This window comes from Manacus candei, unplaced genomic scaffold, assembly GCF_025592945.1.
Source record: "Manacus candei isolate 608988 ecotype Guabito, Panama unplaced genomic scaffold, ASM2559294v1 h1tg000081l, whole genome shotgun sequence".
In the NCBI taxonomy this organism is placed as follows: Eukaryota; Metazoa; Chordata; class Aves; order Passeriformes; family Pipridae; genus Manacus; species Manacus candei.
The window spans coordinates 7,026,900-7,049,403 of NW_026138129.1; the positions used below are offsets into that span (position 1 = coordinate 7,026,900).

Here is a 22,504-nt window from a genome sequence, read left to right on the forward strand (position 1 = left end):
AAGGGGACTGTATAACCTATCTGGAAAATGGTTTTAAGCAAGGTGTAACTGGAAAATTGAGTAGAGAAGCTTAAGAATATAAGGCAACAATGATTTATAAATCACACTTTCAGGCTTTTTTATGTAAAGTCATGCAATAAATTGGAGAACTGGTTTCTAATATCCATATCGCAATCTGAGTGTGATCTGGTTGGAGTGCCATTGCAAATCTCCTCTGCTACAGACCCATTAGATTTTGCTGATTTTTCTTCTTTGTGGCCCTGCATGGACATGGGGATATACTCTTGAGATTAGTTTGCACTATCAGGCCTCCAGATGGAAAAAATATGGTTGTTTTTATGTGCTTAGGTAAACACACATATTGAAGCATACCAGCATGGTAATATGATTATCAGGAATATAAATATGTTTCATTATTGTCCCTGTATTTATGATGATATACAGTGATTCTTGCTCTTTGGTAACTGCCTAGTAATGTTTTATCTTGCAGTGTTCTCTACCTTCAGTATATTCTTTTTGTGGGGGAGTGTGAGAATAAAGGATATTAGGTAACTGTTTCATGGCTAGGCTTCGCTAACGAAGATTTAGGGAACTGTTTAGTATAATAATAAAAGCAATACTTTGAAAGCTTTGCAGCAAGCATGACGAGAGTTGATAGGTGGTAGTGGAAACAGTACCATGCTTGTTAAAATATTAAATTGAGAGTACATGAACCATCTCTTGATTGTGAGATGCTCCTAACCCTCTCACCTGCAACTGAAGATGCTTTGTGCAGTGCTGATAGGTATGATGAAAACAAAAGATAAAGAGAGGAACAAAAGATAAAGGGTCTACTTTCTGCACTGTTTACATAAAAACTTCAGGAACCTAAGGCACAAAGTTTATTTATAGTGGAGCAGTGTGTGGCCTGTGTGCTTTTAAGAAGAAAGGAAAATGCATCTTTTGTCAATCCTTCAAAAGTTCAGAAGCGTTGAGCCTCCTGGTCCTTTCAGTGCCAGCACCAGGTTGACCCTGCTCTGTGGAACCTGCTCTCTTGCTTGACTGTAACCCCAGTCTGACTCAATGGAGGAAACATGAGAGCTCATTGCACCACTGTGGCAGTGTTAGAAGTTCTTTCAGTGAGCGCACATCCACAGCTGGAGCTCAGATGAAAATATGTGCTAGAGCTGATTGCAGTGCCTTACATTGCACTTTAGAAAAAATGGCATTTCAGGCTTTTAAGGTATTTTGCTTGCCAGGATAATAACTTATCAGTCATAATATATACCTTAGAAATTATATGTAATTGCTGAAGGATCTGTGTGTTTTATGCACTTAGAACTGGGGGGATATTTCAGTGTTTGTGTTCTTCCTGTTTATTATCTCTGTTTATCTGTATCTGTTACAGTTCTGAAACACTTTCCTTTTCTTTGTATTCTGTGCTTGTAGTCTTCCAGCAAGAGCTTCCTGCATATTGCAACTCAGCCAAAAGGGATTTTTACACCAGAAATTTCTAGTGCAATCCTAGCGATGGAGGGCAAATTGAAAATACTTTTCTATTGCTAAATTGAGGGTCATCTCTTTTCATCCTCCATGTTAGACATGTTTCATATTGTTATCAGTATCACTGCATAGACTTAACATAGCCTTGAGTTATACAGAATAATTCTTTAATACTTTTGAGTTTTGGAGCTTTCAGTGGTTGGTCAAATTAGTGTGGTAGCTCTGAAAGCTGATGACAAATGCTTTGCATTTAAACTGCAGTTTATAATCTCTGAGAATGAAAATAAGAAAAATATTGTTTTATACATAAGTGTGTTTGTATTCATACATAATATACACCACAACTTGCAGGTTGTGATTTCCACTCCATTATTAGGTTGCTTTCCCACTTTAGAATTCATAAATAACCATTGTAAAACAGGAAAAGGTGGGGACAGACTGCACGTTGTATGTCAGTCACGGTTCCTGTCTTCAAGTTTCCATCTTCAAGATGACCATATGTTTACACTTTAAAAACACAATGCTTCAGAGTGCATGTGGGAATATGTCATGTTTCATATAAAGGCTAGGGAGAACAGATTTCCCTGTGCAACATTTTATCAGAGGGCTAGTAAAGATACTATATTTCAGAACAAAAAACCTGGTAAGGTGAGGAAGTTTTTCTTCTGAAAGTCAAGCAAGCAGTCAAAAGCTCACAGACAACTGTTGCATCAGGGATACCAAGAAATACAGCAGTTGATGGGCAGTAGAGCAGGGATGCTAGTGCCTGTGGCAGTAAGCCATGTTGGCCAGTTTCTGACCCGTTTTTCATTGGATTTACATGATGCTTTGTGTCAGACTGAGGGCTAATTGAGCTCAGAACAGGTATTTACTTTTTGCTGGCATATAAATGTGTGTTTTTTCAGCACAGCAAAGACAGTGGGGGATCTCCTCCATGGAAGCTGTTTGTGTTCCTGCTTTCCCTGAGGTCACTTGCAATTTGTGCAGGCTGCTCATATGCCCTGAAAAATATTGACAGCAGAGGCAGCTCCAGGTACAATGGGGAAGGTGCACAGGTGCTGATGTTCCTGCACAGCTGGAGCACAGGTGTGGCTGCAATAGCAGGCCTCTCTCTCTTCCTCCACTCGATGTGTTTCCTTAGGTCTGCCTGTTTTCATTTCACTGGAGAAAAAGGGCTGAGTAGAGGCAGATTTCCTGCTGACAGAGCATGTTTTGAGTATTCGTACATGGCAAATTCTTTGGATATTTTTCTTTGGTTTTTTTACATACCATCCTTCTCTAAAGTTTCTCTGAGGTTATTTTACTTATAGAGGAAAGAGTAAGATGGCAAAATCGCGATGTCTTTTCTAATTATCTAAGTTTCTCTGTCACTTTTCCTGCTTGCGTGTGAAACTTTTCACCTTGCTTTCTGTGCACTGTGCAAATAAAAATCGAAGGATGCCTGTTTTTCATTATATTTTGTGATGGTTTGTCCCATTCATTGTTTGGAGAGTTTTGGAGGAAAGGTCTGTTTTATTTCTGGTTTCATCAGTGGAGACTGCTCAGTTGTAGGTAGTGCAAAAAGATTGTCAGTTCTTAAAAATTCTGTTCACCTATTTAATTACACCTACTTTTTTCCTGAGTGTTTTAGAACGAGGCAGGAAGGGGAGTCTAATCCTGTGCAATCCCTCTCCACTGTGGTGCCATGTTCTGATGTGTGACAAATTGAGGGGATACTGGGATGTTTTGGCTCAATGAGGTGTATTGTTTCTCTCTCAGCCCAAACCCAGCAATGTATTGTTTAGATTTTGTGTCAGGGAGTGAGTATTTACGTGCAGATGGATAAACTTTGTAAAACTTAAGCTCTGCATGATAGCTGTCTAAACTCAGGAAGTTAACAGAGAACATAAGGTCAAGGACCTCATCAAAATATTGGCGTGATGATAATGAAGAATAGCTTCATGCCACATATGGTGTGTCGCCATGCATAAATGAGAAGGGAAAAGGATGCTTCTGCATATCCTTGTTATCCTAGTCATGATGAGTCTCACTGGGTTTGGTCAGTGTAGAGTCTGAGTTCCAAATTACCAAAAGTAGGAGGGGGAAAAAAGATGTGGATGTTCTCAGTGCTGCTTTTTCTCTCTGATGGAATGGTACTTTCTTCAAGTAATCTTTGACAGGTTACTTGTGTGTTTTAATCCTTGTCTCAAGTGTACTTAGAATACAAAAGATCGTACAAATCTTCATTTTATATCTGCCAAACCTAAGAACAACTACTGCAAAACACTTACAGATAGCTATTTTACAAACTACCATGAAAAAGAGAGGAAAGGGGAATGAAAAGGTATATTAGCTCCTCCCTGACCCTTCTGCCTTTCTTAGGCAGATCTGTTGCTGTAGGGGGTTGAGCAGTTTAAAAAAAAAATTAAATAAAACAATTAGGGTTTTTTTCTCCAGACTCATGCCTCTCTTAGAAAAATACCTCTCATATAAAACGGAAACAGAGGATGACAGGGAATGGAGGTGCAGTGACTCAGTATCCAGAATTGTATTTCTGTGGCCAGAAAAGTGAAAAGAGTCCCAGCTGAGAAGGGTAACTTGCAACTGCTCGGAAGAGGGATTTAGAAAGATCATGTGAAAGGAAGAATTGTCGCCTTCATGGCAGGAAATGGCTGAAGCACGCACCAGGACCTTGGCAGGGGAGGGTCAGCATGCAGGCTGGCTTTGTGGAGGCCCAGAGGAGGTGGCTGAATGGTGTGGATGGCAGGGAGCACACAGGAAATAAATAATGGAGATTTAAGCCTAGTCCAGAAATGATAGGGCTTATTTCAGGTGCTGAGTAGGGATATCAGAGAGCAAGGTAAGCCTCTATGTCTAGTTCATTGCACCTTGTTTTGTTTTTACTTAAAGATAAATGCAGACTGTAGGTGGGTAACCACTGATGTGCATGTGAGTCATGTAAAACTATGGCATCCGGGTATTGCCAGCAGATGCTTTGAACGGGTAATTTGTAGCAGAGGGTTGGTTAGCTAAAAGAGGCTGGGGATTAGAGTGCAATTTACTATTTTCCTAGAGCCAGAATGCCCTGATTCCCTGTTCACATGTAATTCATTCTGAACCCTGTGTATTTGGTTGTACTTCTCAAGCTTTGAAGAGATCACTGCATCTGAAAATATGGGATTTTCCTTTCCCCTTGAGAGAATCATACAGCAAAATCTGTTTCCCTTGAAGTTCTAATTCTTTGTGTATGAAGGAACTATATTTACTATACATCCTTTGTTTTGAAACTAATAATGGTGCACACTGTGAAAAGTGGTAACATCTTTTTTTGCTACTGGTTTTGTGTTGCTTCAGATATATCCTGGTACATAGGTTGTCCTGCTGTTCTTGCTGGGTTCATGGGGTGGTGTTCCCTGAGACTGCAGTCTCTTCTTTCATCTGAGAGCAGTCTGTGAGGAAACTCCTTCCATCTGAGACTTTCTTCTTGTGTTACTGTTGCTTTTACAACTAGGTGAGATGTTTTTCTTTGGCATGACAACTGTCCCGACAAATGGTTAGTTAGCAGATTGTTCTCCTTTTGATGTTCAAGTTGCTATGCATAGAGAAGTTGCTTAAGTGTGGGCTTAGCTTGCTATCCAAGTCCAAGTGTCTTTATCTACAATTGTTTTCTTTCAACCTGTGGTTCAGGGCCTTGGGTCAGTGAGAACCAGCTACCGAGTTTTGCAGAGACACAATTTTTTTTGAAGTTCATTGACACTGGGATTCTGCCAGCTTCTGCTTTTTATGATCTCATTAGCCATATGGGGCTTTTCAAACAGTTTCGTGTCTCAGCTCCAGGTGCCACACTATGATGTGCATCACTTGAGTGCTGCATTCAGTCTCCAGTAAAAGCAACGTAGAGTCATAGAATCTCTCAAGTTGCAAGGGACCCAACTTGAGTCCAATTCCCTGCTCTTCACAAGACTACAAAAAACTAAACCATAAGACTAAAAGCATTGCCCAGATGCTCATTGAACTCTGACAGACCTTGTGCTGTGACCAATTCCAGTCTGTTCCAGTGATGGACCACCCTCTCAGGGAAGAACCCTATCCTAATGTTCAGTCTGAACTTCCTCTGATACAGCTTCATCCAATGTTCTCGTGTCTCTTATTAACTGGCAGAGCCACTGGACTGACAGCAGCCACAGGCTTAAGCACTTCCTTGAAACAAGCACATGGCATCCTGTATATTGGGGATCTCCTGTAAGTAATACAGTGTGTGTTGCCCCTTCAGAAAAATACATGGTTGAAACACCTGGGTCGTATGGCAACCACAAAATTATTTAAGCCGAGACTCTGTAGGATGTGCTCTGTTGCTAAGCAGAAATATTCCCCTTTTTTGTGTGTAAGAGGCCTATTTAGTCTACTTAGGAAGTGCTTTGGCAATGATGAAGCAGTATGAGCACACAGGAAAGCAAAAAACCCATCTTTACTGTACACAGATAAAGGGATATGAGTAAATAAAATACGAGATCCCAGAGTGGAAAGGATTATAAGCTGGCAAGAGATAAAGTTCTTATTGCTGGGTTGATATCCCTAATTGATATAAACATGAAGCCCTGTGCAATCTGTGGTAGTTAAAAGATATGCATCTAAATAATATTTAAATAGATTCTTGCATTTTTAAGACCCACTAGAGTGTAATTGTATTCAGCTTAATTAAATGAACTGAAACCCCCTGATAACTGTGCTTTACTGCTCCTAAATAAAACACTCTCTAAAGAGACTTCAAGAAGCTTAGTTAAGGCGATAAAAAACCTGAGCCCGGCGCCATGAAGTTTTGCATGAGCAGCTTTATATTTAGGTCACGAGTATGGTACCTACAGCGGTTGAGAGTGTGTTAAGTACCATACCTCTGTTAAGAGTCAAAAGCTGAGGCTTCATTGAAGTTCTTCAGGGCAGTCAGTCTTTCTGGTTTTAGATTATTTGTATGACTGTGGGGTGTCTAATTAAGCTAGTTTATTGATGCCACCCCTCTCTGCCAGTGCAGGGCACATGGTCCCTGCAGAAGTGAGGGTTTGCAGGGATAGCACAGGCAGGTGGGATGGGCAGTATCAGTGAGGGGGGGGCCTCAGCACAGCTTGCTTACGGGAGCTACAGGAAACCATTTCTTCTGCTGCTAGGATTATGTGGGGAAACATGGATTGCTGCCATGCTCAATTACAGTTGTTTCCTTTCCTGGTAAAAGACGTCTTGTCAGGAAGCGGTAGGAGTGAAGGCGAGGTTAGTCCCTGAGTATGCAGAAGTGTTGGGTGTATCCTCCAGGCTGCAAGCTGCTGAATTGCTACAGGAAGAAACAGAAAAATAGCAGAGTTTCAGAAAGCAGTTTAAACATCAGTGTTCTGGCTTTACACAGCTGGCAGCTTTCAGCAGTAAATCAAGGGCTGTGTCTCTGGGGTGCGCAGTACCCTGTGCTGCTGGGCACCACAACCAGAATCGCCGATTTCCATATCTACTCCCAAAACAGTGGAGAGATCCTGTCTTGCCTTGGTGTACAGAGCAATATTTTTTCTCGCTTTGTAAAAACAGATTTTGAAGTGAAGGCAGATAGTCCAAGATTCCCTTTTCCCCTTCCTGAAACCTTCACATGTATAGCAGGAGAGTGCCTGTCTCTTGGAAGTAAGCCTCTAAAATGGCACACAGGGGAGTAAGTAATTGTGTTTACTGTCACACCCAACTTCCTAACAGTGTAGGAAGTGTAGTAGCATTTCCAAATGCTGGGATGCTTATTGCTGAGCTGGGTGATGCAAGGTGCGGTACTGCCCCGTAGCTCTTGCCATGTAAGTGCAGATGAGGTGATAGGCTCATCCAGCCATGAGAAATCTGAGGTGACTGCAGCCCTGCTGGGCTTTCCCAGTGCTGGATTTCCTGCAGAGGGGGAGAAAGCTGTGCTCTCTTCTCTGCTCTTCAGTAATTTTAGCTGGGGGCAAGTTCCATGCAGGATTCAGCTGTTGAGATAGTGAGAAATAGGGGAAGGCATGGAGGGCTCTCCTTCACTGATGCATACCTGAATCCAGTACCGCTGGGTTTTGAGGGGCTGGGGGAAACTGCTGTTCATAGGGATTTGCTCAGGACCTTGGGCCTTGCTTTAAAAAAGGGTGGGGGTGTGAGAAATATTTCTCATTAAAATTTTTGAGACGGCCAAATAAAGTGACACAAAGAACTTTATTAACAGCGCACTGGGCGCACCGAAGTTCTGACCCAGTTCGAGCACACCCGGATGGGAGGGACGAGCCCTTTTAATACCCTTCGATTAGCATAACCACTCCCTCGCTCCTCCCATGCCAGGCCTCGCTCTTTTCTTCCTTAGAAGGGGATCTTTGTCTTCTGGTGCAGCCCATTGGTTGTCCTCATCCACCTGTCAGGTTGTTTCCCTGCTCCCGGCCGCATGGTTCCCTGGCAGTGAGCCCAGGGTGGTCTCACCACCTTACTTTCTTCCCGGATCCCCTTTGCACTGTAACAGTAAGCAAGCAGAACAGTAAGTAACAATAAGTAGCAGTAAGCAGACAGAACTATAAGCAGAGCAATAGGTAACCTCAAGCAGAACTGTATGTAGCAGCAGATAGGCAGCAGCAATAAGCAACTTCGAGCAGAACCACAAGCAGTCCACCAGTCCCCAACCACAAAATAGTTCTTCAAACAAAATGGTTCCCAAGTACCCCGACAGGAGGCAACCATGGAAACCCCCGCTTGTAGTAAAACTGTCCTGTTTATTTCCCACAGGGGGAAAAACCCCAAACCCAGAGAAGTAGAAATAAAGGGGAAAGGAACACACAATAGTACATTGGAGAAGCAAGGGAAAGGGTGGGGGGAACGGAGAAAGAAGGATGAGATTTTTTGAGTGAACTTCCCTTTTTCTGGGCAAGGTATGTCCTGATTGTGCCAAACTGTCCAGGTGAAAAGCATAGCAAAGTTTAAGCTAAAGATGGTCATTCTATCCTACCATGGACACTTGGAAAAAATACTTTTGTCAGTAAAACTTGGACATGACCAAAGTTTGCTTTCTCTGAGCAACTTTAACACCTTGGGAAATAATGTAAACCAGACTTGCTGAGCTTGCACAGTTGTCCTGAGATACTGTTGACTACATAGTCTGTTTTGCCTCTAAATACCCAAATATTTTTTTTCTTTACATGTTTTCTGTTTGATTTTTTTCAGGCTACTATTTTTATGATTGCTCACACCTCAGTTATGTAGTCCCAAATGTCACAGAATATTTGTTTTTGTTGTACTGTGTTACTACTGAATATAATGGAAAGAACTTTAGTGAGACCTTCTTCACTGTTGCAGTTGATATGGCCAACTCACTGAAATAAAGATTTGTTTCATCATCTGCTTGAGATGTTTGGCATTTGCATATCTGTTTCATTAGACCCTAACTTATCTCAAACATGAAGCCACACCCGTAACATATGCTAAACGTCCTGAATTTGAAACAAGAAATTCATCTCCATCTCCTTAATGGTGCTTTAATCAGATATATGTACATTTCTTAATTCTTGCTATTTTTTTGTTTACCATTTGTTTCTGCTCCAAGTCTGAGGATAGAAGCCCACTGCAGCTGGTGCACCTGAAGAGACACTTTTCCACTAAATTTGAGAAAAGTCTCACCAAACAGTGTGCAAAATGAGGAGGCAGTGAAAGCAAGGGAGACAAAACTAATGAGAGGTGATGTCAGGTGCTTAAGGCGTTGTTAACTTATTCTGCTTTACAAGCTGACAATGACAATTTGTGCCTGACTGCTGACCAGCATAGTGGGTGGTGGTGGCCTTAGAGGTATCAGAGCAGACAAGAGTTTTGAGTTACATTTTGATGAGCTTAGTGCATATCACCTCGGGGAAAGGAGGATAGAAGATAATATGCTGTTATTGGGGAAGCTGGACATTAAGGGTGCTTTGAACTAACTTTTATTCATAAAATTTGCATGTATTCTTGTCTGTCAAGACCTGGTTCTACTTGTGATAAATACCTACTTTTTAAGTATGTTGGAATGTACATTTGCATAGATGCAGCTTTTTTGTTAGCTTGCATATGTTTTTTGTTTTTTTCCATAAAGGACTTCCTTGGTTGCATGCCAGAGAGAGAGGTCCCAGTAGTGTGCTTTCAAATTTATTTCAGTTTGCAGAGTGAAAAGTGTAAATCACATCCAGAGATGCTTTGTTACACTTTCTTGACAAAGATTTTGAGGCTTTACTGTGAAAAGCGAGGGGGAGAAAGACTGTGGTGCTGATGGTGAAAAAACCACTTTATTTGCAGAATTTTGAAAAGGATAAGAGTTTGTTTTGTTGTAAAGGTAGGGCAAGGTTTCATATATATATGTTAAGAAAAAACTTAAGTCTGTGGTTTAATATAAATTTTCTGGGCCTGGAGTGACTGTGCTCTGAACTCAGTGGGTTGTGTCATTTATTTCAGATAACTGCTGCAAAATCTTTATTATCAAAGTATATCATTGGGCATTCTGCTTATTGTACAGAATCTATTAAGATTTTAACCATGCTGCAGAGAGCTTGACACAGTATTATTAGATCTATTTTTGTAACTCTGTCTGTAAGCCTCATAGTTTAATGACTCAACCCTCAGATGCCATAAAAATTAATGGAAAGTCTTCTATTGAATCAGTCTGATCTGTATGTTCTCTTTGTTCTCACAGTGTCCAGCTATAGAGAGGTCAAGGGAACCATGACAACCCTTCAGCAACCTCCAAAATAGCTGTTCTCAATATAAAAATGTCATGACTTCTACACTGAGTATTTTATGCCTTCTCCTGAATATCAAGGCAAGCGCTGGCTGCCTGGCCTTGTGTTTCTCTCTCATTCACATTTCTGACCCTGCTGACTGTCAAGACAGACTTTGAACCTGTCATTTCATGGATGGTGGAATTGTTAGTTCTGCTGAATGGATGATTGTCCTTTCCAAGCCCTAGGAAAAGAAGAGAGTGTTTCTCTAGCAGCTTCTTGGGTTCATTTTTAATGCAACCATTTTGAAGCTGTGTCAGAAGGCAAAACATCAGCACTGTTCCTAGAAGAAATACATTGCTAGAAAGGGACAGGTAAGAGGGTCAGAAATGTGTTAAGATACAATTATCATGAAGTTCCGTAGGTTTTCCTACAGATGCCTGTCCTTGCCATGCAAGTCTGTATTACTGTAGCAAATTGAGACACAAGCTCTAGCCAGAAAGGGGGGTGCAGGTCTAACTCTTCTGTTTTGAAAAGGTTTGGATCTGATTTAAATCTCTCTCCTTAGAACTGTGGAGGAACCTGGAATACAGTTTCTCTCTCAGATGAATCAACTGTAGCTTGAATTCAGGTATTAGTATATTTTGCAATGCAGAGAGTTCTGCTGCCAGTCCAAAGTTGCTTAGGGAAGGCTGCACAAGTTCCTTAAGCTTTTATGAGCTTGCATAAATAAAAATATCCAAAACGGGCTGGTATCTTAGTCAAAGTTGTCCCATGAAAATCTGAGCTTGCTAGCTCCCTTGCTTTCTAGCTAAACTAGTTCTGCTTAGTTTTAAGCATCTTTAAGTATGTGTGCTATATGGATGAAGTCCTGTTGAAAATGGCGTGTTTATTAGGCACAAGCATGTTTTCCTTCAGCAGATGTTCTCATTTCACCACTTTTGGTCCCTCCTCCCTCTTACCCGTCTCTCCTCCCCAAACAAGCCTGTTTGCTCTGGCCTACATTCTGACTTTCATTTATGTACTTCTTAGAGCTCTCCAAACCAAAGGTATTATTGAAATGCAAGGTCATGTTCCACAAATTTTTGGTAGGCGTCCTTGTTAAAATCCAACTGCCAGAAATAAGCTGCTAATGTTTACAGTGACTCTCCACACAGTAGTCCTGTGTTTCAGGCATGGAAATGGATTTTTCTCATCTTGGCCTGTGAAGGTCAAAAGCATGCCTTTGCCAGGGCATGATTGCAGAGCGTTGTGAAAGAGCATCTTCCCTTCGCCAGTGCCCTTTCCACATTCACTTATACTTCTATAGGAAAAAAAAGTCATATTTTCTTCCTTCCATTTTCTGACCTGTTCCTAACCTCCCAGTTTATGCATGTGCTGTGACCACAGCTAGGCTGGTTTTTAAGTTTTGAACTTGTACAATTGCATTGTATGCTGTAATCTGCATTGCCATTTGCAGATGGAAACTCATCTGCCTCTCTGACCAAACAGGCTTGTAGCGTGCACATCGTTTTTACATTTTTGAGTCATGCAGTTGCATGAATTTCACCCAGTGACTGTGAGAGTGAGGACATATATCTGACAATCAACACCTCTTTTCTGAGGTTCCTAGTATCTTCTGGAATAGAAGGAGGATATACTGGAATATGCAGCTTTGTAATACATTTTTCAGATTCTGAGATAGAAAAGTACAAACTAAAATAGTTATATTTTTGGTAGCTTTTTCTAAAACTCTTATTCTGCATAAAAATTTATGCAGAAAGTATGTATGCTGTCCTAGTGCCAAATCTAAATATTAGCAAATATGTTACTTAGGAAAGTCTATTATTCCTCCTTAGCTAGTAGTGGTTTTATTTTATTACTATTATTAAAATATTAACGTATTTTTACTTAATTTTACAGCCAGCAGAGCTCTCTGACAAAACATTTTCCCCTTTTACACTTTCAGATGTCAAATACAAAGGATTCTGCTGGGGTGTTAAACTAACTGATGTGCAGTGACCGATAAATCCTAACTTTATAATAAGTGCAAATCGTTCCAACTTTTCTTTGTAGTCACTCCATTAACAGGAATCCCAATGGATTCCTTTGGTATTCACATGCATATCAGAACTAATTCTCTGGGAATTTCAGGGCAATTCATCATTTTGCTCTGTGTTTTATGATGCCAAAAAATGTTGCTTGCATACATTATAAGATGGAAATTTAGGAACATACTTGACAACTGAAAATAGAAATCTGAGATAACTTCTGTTTTCATTAGAATGTTTTATTGAATCTTCATTTTATGTTTAATGCTTTATAAATAGTGGGTTCTTTACTTTCCTGGCTATCAAACTATTTTATGGAAAGGTCTCAGGCAGTAGTGAAGTCTTGGGAGAAAAATGTTGTAACTTTTTACAAATAAAGTGTTTGGGGAATGGTATTTCTGCTCAACATTTATGTTGCTTACAATTTTTTTTTCCACCAGAGAAGATCTGTGGGATTATGTAGCTGGAACACTGCAGTTTGTATGGGAATAAACACAACTTGTGTAAAGTACTCTTCATGCTAGGAGTTTGTTTAGCTGTTAGATTTGTGACAAAATGAGAGTTTACTATGAGGTCTTGGTTTTAAAAATGTTACTGACCTAAGGCAGTTAAGAGCATTTTAGAGGCTACTGAATTAGAGATATATCAGTAAGAACAAATTTAAAAGCTCTGTCCTTTTCCATTACTCACAGAAGCTGTTTCAAATATCTGACCCATCTATGTCAAAACGGGACATAGTGGTACGTAACTGAAGGCTCATTATAAATTGCATTGGCTTATTATTTTTGGTACCAAATAACTGTGTGCTTTTTCTTACTTGTGAAACTAAAATGGCAGTCCAAATTTGTCTAAAACTATGAAAATTAGCACTGGCTCTTATTCTTTATGCATCAGAGAGAAATATTTCTAAAATACCGTTAGTTATGAATGCTTTTATTTTTCTGTTTTATTAATAATTCTAGGGATTTTTAAAAAACATTTCAGAACAATTCCTTTGACTCTCTTTGTAAAGGAATGAATGACTTATTAAGTTGAAGCTAATGTTTTGTGTATGAATATTTTTTTAATACTCAAAACCAAAATAGAAATACAAAACACACTGCTGGTGATTTTGTGTGAGACAGTTTAGAATTATTTGGAGAAGTTGGGGGGTCAGCTTAATGAATAGACAGACAAAATGCCATAGCTCTAAATTCATCTCCTGATTAGTTATACTTGTGGTTTGATGATATCTAAAGTAGGTTCTCTTGGCCATTACTAGTGCAGTAGAAAAATGAAATGTCTTTTTTTTTTTAAGTTTTGCCATATTTTTAGTAGTACTTGAAGAATAAAGGTGGAGACTGGAGATAACTATATGTAGGGATGAAATATGAGGTCATATAAATCAGGTATAAAATCCTTTGTTATGATATTATTTACTTCATGGAACAGGAATGGATGCTGCGGGTTGTGAAATACTTGGTGTCTTTGGCTTGGGTTGATTTGTCTTTCTCAATTTCTTTTGACTAAAGCAATGCTTTCTGTATGCCCACATGCATAAATTCAGTAGCTCTTGGCCACAGACAAGATCATTCAATTGACACTACAACTTTCTGGTGAGTTGAGGTGCAAATGCAAATGTTTGTATTTTTGTTCCAATTTTTCAAGGCTAGAGGCTTCAAACCCCAAAGCTGTTCACATCTAGTTAGAGGGTTGCATGCTGCATTTGTAGAGTGACAGCCATGTAAAGCTGTAGCTGCCCTTGCTCTGGTGACCCAGCAGAAGTGCGTGGCAGGGCTGCAATGAGTATGTGTTTCAGTTATTAGTTCTCATCTCTAAGATCTCCTGGGATTTTGTTCTGTTCCTTCATCTTTTTTGGACATTAAGTTTTCCCACAGGACTAGCTTTCCCCAGAGAGCTGGCTTGGGCTGTATTTGGAGCATAAACCCTGATGGAAGTCCCAAGCACTGCCAACAATCCCTCCTGTCAGTCAGGCTGCCTGAAGCTGTGCTCCTCTGGACACTGGAGCACTGGCAGACTGGGTCACTTGTGAATAGGCCTTTCTTTGCAGCCACGTGCTCGCTGGCAGTGGGGCCACCCGCGTTCTGCAGGCTTTAATTGGGGGGCTGCTATCGAGCTAATTTTGCTCTAGGGACAGTCGCAAGCCTTTAAGCCTTTTAGAGATTACCTTTAAAAATAGCGCAGTGAACTGCACACCAACACAAGTGAAAAATGAGCACTTGTTCAGCTTTGTTTGATCTGTTGGCAGTGCCATTGCTATCCTGCAAATGGTCTTGACCACGTGTCTGAGGATTTGTGGGAAGGTGTGGGGTGGAGCGCTGGAGTGTGCTGTGATTCTTAGCTCTGCCTGGCTCTCACTTAAGCAGAAGTTCACCTGATATGTTTGGATTTGGAGTATTTCACTCAATTCAGAGTCATAAATTTACTTCACAAGTTACACCCATTTTGGAGCCTTTGTGAAATTTAAGGGTTTCCAGAACTGAGAAAGGCAATGGACTAGTAAATAGGCAGCTTTCATATTGTTCTAATAAAATTATGCTTTCCTGTGGTGCCCTTCTATCATTACTGTTTCCACCTCCTGTACTCTTAACTGATAAAGCTTATCAAGGAATAAACAGACTCTGGCTGGGGAAGATACTCCAAAGTGGGAATTTTTGGTAAACCTTAGAGGAATGTTTGTTATGATGGAGTGGCTGGGATTCAGATGTCACATGATCTCTTTGGAAGTCATACAGGTTTTCTTATTGCCCACAGAAGTGAGCAAATGAAGGTTAAGTTTTGGGATTGCTTTTTCAGTTTGGTGTTTATTTTTTCCCCCAGCAGTGCAGCCCTAGTTATTCGTTTTGAGTGTGCAAACATTATGAAAGCAGCTCGTAGTGCCCGTGAGATGAGTAAGCATGCCCTCAGCCACTGTAAGAGTGTGCAGTTGCATAGGGACATGCGTGGAACTTGTGGTACAGACAGAGTCCAAGTTTCTTCTCTCTTGTTGGGAAGTGGCAAGGCGGTGGCTGGAGGAAGACGTATTCTTGCTGCCCGCTGTGAGCAGGTAGCACTACTGCTCCAGTAGGAAGGCAGGGTAGCGCTGTCATATTCTCAAAGATGCTGTTGTTTTGTTCTTTTAAACTGTACACTTGCTTAGAAGCATAGAAAGTTGTTTGTCCAAAGTCTGAAGATCTCAGAAGTGTGCTTGTGTAAGGACCCCAGTCTTTTAATGTGTGAAACATCTCCTGTGTGAGATCTTTGGCAGGTTGACAGATGGGAAAGACAATAAAAAAATACATAGGTATGTGGGGGGGAGAAAAATGTAGATATATATTTAATATAGTTACTTTGCTTCTGCTGCTCCATGCGATATGCGGGTTGTTTTTCCACCTGTACTGAACACAGTAGTTTTGAGAAAATGCAAGCTGTTCTGAATTTTGGCAATGTGAGCTCTACAAAACTTTCTGGAGGATTGGAGATAGCTGTTGCACATGTGCAATTGCACTTTAAAAAAATAGAAAGTGAGTTTCACAGACTCTGAAATTTGATAGGCTTTCACTTTGATTTAAATTGGCATGTTTTTTCCAATTCTCTGGAAGTGATACTTCATTAGAACATATCTACCTCTTCAACATATTCCAAAACCCTGAGGGTGGGGCCACATACTTATTTCCAAATGGCAACATCTTCAGTAAGGTGTAGTTACTAATTAAAAGTTCCTCCTAGCTCGTATGCTAAAACTCTACCTGGAATTTATGTATATTGTTAGCATAATTATTTTTAAATTATTTCTCTATTGCTTAGTTTTCTCTTAATAATTGAGACATAATTTTATATTTATACATGTGCATCTATTAACAGCAGCAATGAAATAACATTCTGCAATGTATTCTTGTTCTTCTCAGAATAGACACAAAGTGTAGACTGCTACCTTTTAAAGAATGTATACAGTAACATACAGGCTTTCATAAATTAGATATGTAGGAAAACAAAATTACTCCATCCCATCTTTTAGACCTGTTTTAAGTGTGTGCATATTGTACCTGCCAAGCCCCTCACCTCACAGATATGGCATACATATCTGAAGCTTAGAAGAATTTCTCATGTCACTTAAAACCCAGCCTGATTTTGTTTTCTTCTTATTTTCTTTATTCATCACTTTAAAAGTATGAATCTGGATGTAATTACCAGATAATTACAATTAGATTTTTGGCTATAGCCATTTTATTAGCAGTGTAGCAATCCTGCCCTGCAAAGCAGACATTTGAGACTCAGCAAACTGTATTTCCACCTCCAGCATATCTTAAAAGACCAACTGGCAGACTGTCTTTGTGAGTGACATTGTTTGCTGTCTAGCTGATTTGGCTTATAAGCAAGAAGCTTAATATTTTTAGTTGCTGTAAGTTATTGTCAAGGAAAGCAGGACTACTCCCAAATAAATAGGGTCAGTGAGACATATGTACAGACTGGTTACTGGAGGAGTGGGCAGCTGCTTGGGAGAACCAGGTGAAATATAAGTATATGTTGGTGGGAGGGAATTGAGGCAGATAGTGCCTAAGGATATGTTGTTCCACTGCTCTGCATTGCTGTCCCTGCCTTCTCTCTCTGTAGGAATTAACAAGGTCCCACCTGTTTTGTGAGGAGCTACTGTGGTACTGCAGTTCCCAACTGGTTTTTTGCTTAGTGTGCTCTGGACTAGGGGTGGAGAGGATGACCTGAGCACTATGTGCTGGATGTGCTGCAGGGAGGGGGTTTCCTTCAGAGTTGTGCTGTTACCTTTAAATTAAATTAAAACTGATTAACCTGTTTTCTTTTTCTTTGTCTCCACCGTAGGATGGATCACTGGGAAATATTGATGATCTGGCACAGCAGTATGCAGACTACTATAACACCTGCTTCACAGATGTATGTGAGAGGATGGAAGAGCTGCGCAAGCGGAGGGTCTCCCAAGACCTTGATTTGGTATGTAGAGAAGTTATGACTTTATTAGCAAATGATTACCATTCATGCTCCAGATGAAGAATCAGTATTTCAGCTTGTTGAGTTCTATACAGGGAAATAACTATATGTGCTTATGTTCATCAACACAAATGTTTCAACCAAGTCAATTAAACACCTGGAAATTAGCTGGATTAGTTTTTTTCTTGGTATTTTTTATGATTCATTAAACCTTGAAGTCTGCACTTCTTATTTCCTCTTTAATTAGAGTACTTCTTACCTGTGCACATTTGTTTGCAAACCTCAACTCTCAGAGGCAACGTAGTGTCTGACGAAAACATTGTGTCATTGCTCCAAGATGCCCCCAGTGTGAGCACAACGAAGCTGTGTGCTGTTTTTCAGTTGCACTGTACAAACCATAAAGTAGTACCTCTCAGAAGTCCAAGGTGCAAATACCGGTTCCAGGCTCCCAAATGTAACCAGCCTCAATCCTGTGAACTCTTTTCCATTATTATGCGTTATAGAACCTGTAGCAGGAGGCATTGAATCACAGAGCCCTTCAGGATGGAAAGGACATCAGGAGGTCTATAATCCATCCTTCAGCTCAAAGCAGTGTCAACATTGAATTCAAACCGGGTTGGTCAGGGTTTTATCTGATTGAGTTTGAAGACCTCCAATGATGGAGGCTTTGCAGCCTCTCTGAGCAGCCTGTTATACTGGTTTGCTGTCTTCATAGTGAACTTTTATTTCTTCCTGATGTTCCATGAGGTACTCCCTATGCCAGTTTATGCCTGTTGTCTCCTGTTCTTGTGTCATGCACCTTTTTGATAACCTCCCCATAGGTACTAGCAGGCTGACAGTAAGTCTTCAAACTGTCTTTTCTGACAGCTGAATCTTCCAGCTCTTCTTGGAGTGCAAGGGCTCAAGTCCTTGATAGCACCTTTGTAACCATTTCCTGGACTTGTTCAAGTTTATTAATTCCCACCTAGCATGCAGGACTGCAGTGTCAGAGTTGATGATATGAGAATGGCCTGCCATGTGCCAGGGAAGAATTGCTTCCTATGATCTCCTGGCTGTGCTACTATTGACACAGTATGGAGTGCTGCTGGCTGTTATTGCTGCCTGGACATACTGCTGGCTTGTGTTAAGCCTACTGTCCCACGGTCTTTTCTGCAGAGCGGGCTGACTGAGCCAGTCGGTTGCAAGCCTGTGCCGGTGCAGGGGCTTGCTCCTCCTCAGGAGCAGGACTTGGCATTTGTCCAAGTTGAATTTTGTGAGGTTCCTGCCAAGCCCTTCTGAATGGTAACCATATTGATGCGAGGAAGAACTTTTTTACTGTGGGAGTTACTGAGCACCGGAGCAGGCTGCCCCGAGAGGTTGTGGTGTCTCCTTCTCTGGAGATACTCAAAAGCCATCTTGGATACAATCCTAAGTAACTTGTTCTAGGATGACCCTGCTTGAGCTGGGAGGTTGGACGAGATGACCCCCAGTGGTCCCTTCCAACCTAACCCATTCTGTGACTCTGTGACTGCACCTGAGGGAGGCTTCATCATCCGTTACCTTGATGGGTGTACCCTCTGTTTTCTCCTTGGGTATCTAACAGAATAGGTCCCTGCACTACTATGCTTGTAACTGGCCTCCAAGTACAGCACTATTCTCCTGACCCAACTAGTCGGTTTTTCACCCATTCAGTCTCTGGGGACTCTCACTTCAGCTGAAACTAATCCATATGTAGGTCATCTCATACCTCATTTTTGTTAGGTTTAAGAAGGAACCTCTTAGGACATATCACAAATATATCACAAGTTTTCGCTTTTTGGACAATTTCCTTACTTTACTGTAACATCAGTAAATGTTTGTCACTATTTATGGTATGTACTTAGGTATGTATTGCTGATTGCTGTGCTTTTTTCATTGTGAATTTCTTTGTTAGTTTTTGTACCATTCCTAAAGATCATCTGTGGCAGAGGAGAAAAGTTTTCTGGTCTGTTTTGTCAGGTTTTCACTGTTAAGTTTGTTTCCCAACAGAATAGTATGTCTTTACATACAAACTTAAATACTTCCTTCAAATCTTGTCTCACAAAGAACAGGTCACTGAAGTGTTGTTTTTTTTTGGTTGGTTGGGTTTTTTTTACTTATGGTTTTGCTGTGATGGTGACTTGTATAACACAGACAGAAACTCATAACCAAAGTTTAGTTTGTATCTCTACTGAGGCACGGCAGCACTGTGGCAGAGACAGAATGGGATCTGATAACAATTCTGCAGTTCCTTTACCAGGTCAAATCCTTTAAAACAAATTTGAGAACTGAGGTTGTGTGATTGTATCTTCTGCCTTTGCTTCCCCAGATGACAGAACTGAGTTGCACCAGGGAGTGGTTTGATTCCTTTTTCTAGCAGCTGTACCTGACGGTGTGAATTACGTAAGGCTACTTGCTTTCTTCTTGGGATTCCAGTATAACAACTGAGAAGCTCTAGAGCTTGTACAGACTACAAAAATCAGTTACACAAGGAATAGCTGTGGGATCAAGGCAGAGAGAGTCATCTCCTCTGCTCCACTGCACTTAGTTCCTTCTTTAGTTTTAAATGAAAAAAAAAAACCAAAATGTATTTTTCAGATCTGTTGGTGCCAAAAAGTTCCAAGGGTTAAAAAAGGTTATTGCAGGAAATCCTTTTGTAGACAGACCCTTGAGGCTTCTGTGCAGAGAAGCTCATGGCACAGAACTATGGTTCTTATGAAAACCCCCATGCTTAGCAGGCCTGATGTTCTGGGTAGCACCCCTTTCCTGGTGCTCTTGGAAGGCAGCTCCTGTGCTGAGTAATGAAGTGTGCCTTATGGCAGGAGAGGACTCCCTTCCATTTAGACAGATGGGCCTAATTTGGCTCCCTTCACTTCTGAAGCTGCAGAAGCCAGGCTGGAGAAAGTCATGTGAGTTTAATTAACTCACATCAAAGGTGTGGATCTTCACGCTGGTTTAAATAGATGTGAGCTAACCCAAGACAGACCAGCAAGTGATTCATTCTACTCAAGAGAAGCTGTAGTCAGAGAAAATGGCCGTGTGAAAAGACATCCTGGGGATTCCTTTTCTGGGTCTCTGATATTGAGTTTCCTCACTCTAGTTGTCCAGTGATGACTTCTTGAACTGTCGGGTCAGAGAGAAGATATTGCAATTGAAAATTAAATTATTGCTCAATTTTTGCTGCATCTGTCACTCCTATAATGCAGTTTCTGGACATAAGATAGACATTCTGCTGATAACGTGAGACTATAGATGTTAGCTCACTTGCACAACAATAGCATCCAAACAGCACTGACTGCAGCTGAAACTTGCTCTCATAAATAAGTAGGCAGGCTTGACTTAGTTGCACAAGGAGGGGAAAATGGCCACGCAGACTAGAATGCATTTGCACTGTGATAGAGTAGTATGCCTGTTTATAATCTGCTGTAGAAACAGGAGCTGGTCTAACAGCAGAGCTGCTGAAGTGACTGCAGAAGTACTAACGTGAAAAGACAGAACAGAAGAGCGACTCTTGCTGTGATGTTTTTCCTTTCTTTACATTTGTTAATATGTTTGTTAATATGTTTTTATCTTTCTTCTTGACAAAAGATAGTGTATTGGCAGAGGTTTTGGGATAGTGAATGCTAGGGGAAATGCCAGCTTCACAGCATATCCCAGATGTGCTATGATAGCAAAAAAATATGCACCAGATAGCAAATATGTGCAGCCCCAAAATTATTTTGCACCAGTATTATTGGGCTGTTGGTCTAGCCTGACTTTGCTCGGCCATACATTGCTCTTCTACAAAGGGTGAGGAGCAGCAGTGGGATTGTGCTAGAGCTGGAGGTGGGCAGTGTATCAGCTCTTCCTCCCCTCCTCAATGGTCTTCTTACTCTCTTTAGCAAAGTGAAGAGAGCAGAGCTGATATGCATTGAGTGTTAGTGCAAATTTTCAGGGGTTTACTGGGGTCAGGGTTACTGAATCAGTATGAAAATGCAGTAGGAGTGCGTAATAATACATGGCAGAAGCATAAAAGGCAAAAGTTAGATTGCTGCTTTTACTGAATGCTCTGAACAAAGAGAAAGAGCAGGTCACCCCAGGGGTGGAAGCGTCCTCTAAACTCTGCACAGAGAGGCTGCGTCAGAAGGAGCAGTGTAATAACAAAGACATGTCTGAGCTGGCAGAGCTTTGCCAGGAACATGTATTTAGCACTGGTTCGCCCAGATTGCCCTTTGTAGTACGTTCACTGGAAGGATAGAAATATGAACTGTTTATTGCTGCTTCTGTACACTTTGAAATAGTTTTAAGCTGTTTGAGAGCAAGTGTTGATATCTTGATTGTATATTGTACTTTCTAATCAGTTCTCCAACCTTTCCTATTAGACCATGGTAATATCAGTGCAGATACCCTGCTCTGAAGTTGAATTTTTTAAAAAATTACTTGGTAAAATTGTTTGGGAGAGCAGCATATCTTGTAACAAAACAATGGGTGTAGGTGGAGCTGAACACAGAGTATTTTTCCAAATGGTAGTGCTGTCAAGGATTGTTAGTTGTCCCTAAAAAAGATAACTGCTTTTTGTGTTTGGAATTTTGCCTGTGTTTTTGTAATGAAGAATGTGCTTGGGTTTGGACATTAATGGTTGTGAACAGCATGGGAGTTGCCCACATTTCCTAGCATTTTGCCTATTCCTGTACACCATGTGGGTTTTTGGCCTGGGTAAAACTGAAGGTGGAATAGATATAGTGGATTTTCAGGGCCATGATGGATCTGTCACTGGTAATATTGAGGTGGACATCTGCTAAAATGCAGTTATGGTCAGAGAAGTGACTCTGAGGATGGTACTTTGCAACTGTTCATACAAATCCTTGTCTTTAAATTTAAGAGGTGTGGATTAGACAGATGAACTGCTGGTATATAGGGAATTGACTGGATGGTTGCACTCAACACCTCAATATCCAATCGCAGACCAGTGATGAGTGGGGTCCTCAGGGGTTGGTATCTGGACTGGTGCTATTTAAAATCTTTGATGACATAGACAGTGGGTTCGAGTGCATCCTCAGCAAGTTTGCTGACAACACCAAGCTGCATGGTCAACATGCTGGAGAGGAGGGATGGCATCTAGAGGGACCTTGACAGGCTTGAGAGGGGGATCTGTGTGAACCTCATGAAATTTAACAAGGCCAAGTGCAGGGTCCTACACCTGGGTCAGAGCAATCCTGAGCACAAGTACAGGCTGGGGGGAGAATGGATTGACAGCAGCCCTGAGGAGAAGCACTTGAAGGTCTTGGTGGATGAACAACTTGACATGACCAGCAATGTGTGCTCACAGCCCAGAAAGCCAGCCACATCCTGGGAAGCATCAAAAAAAACATGGCCAGCAGA

At 41.0% G+C, this 22,504-nt stretch overlaps 1 protein-coding gene across 5 annotated transcripts in view; it reads left to right on the forward strand.

Moving 5' to 3' along the window:
- Positions 1-22,504, forward strand: part of SASH1 (SAM and SH3 domain containing 1) — a 540,193-nt gene that overhangs the window by 423,597 nt on the left and 94,092 nt on the right. For all 5 annotated transcript variants that reach the window (XM_051811190.1, XM_051811193.1, XM_051811191.1 and 2 more), the window contains exon 2: positions 17,021-17,149. In XM_051811190.1, the coding sequence (XP_051667150.1) occupies positions 17,021-17,149 (129 nt within the window). The remainder of the gene's footprint in view (positions 1-17,020; positions 17,150-22,504) is intronic.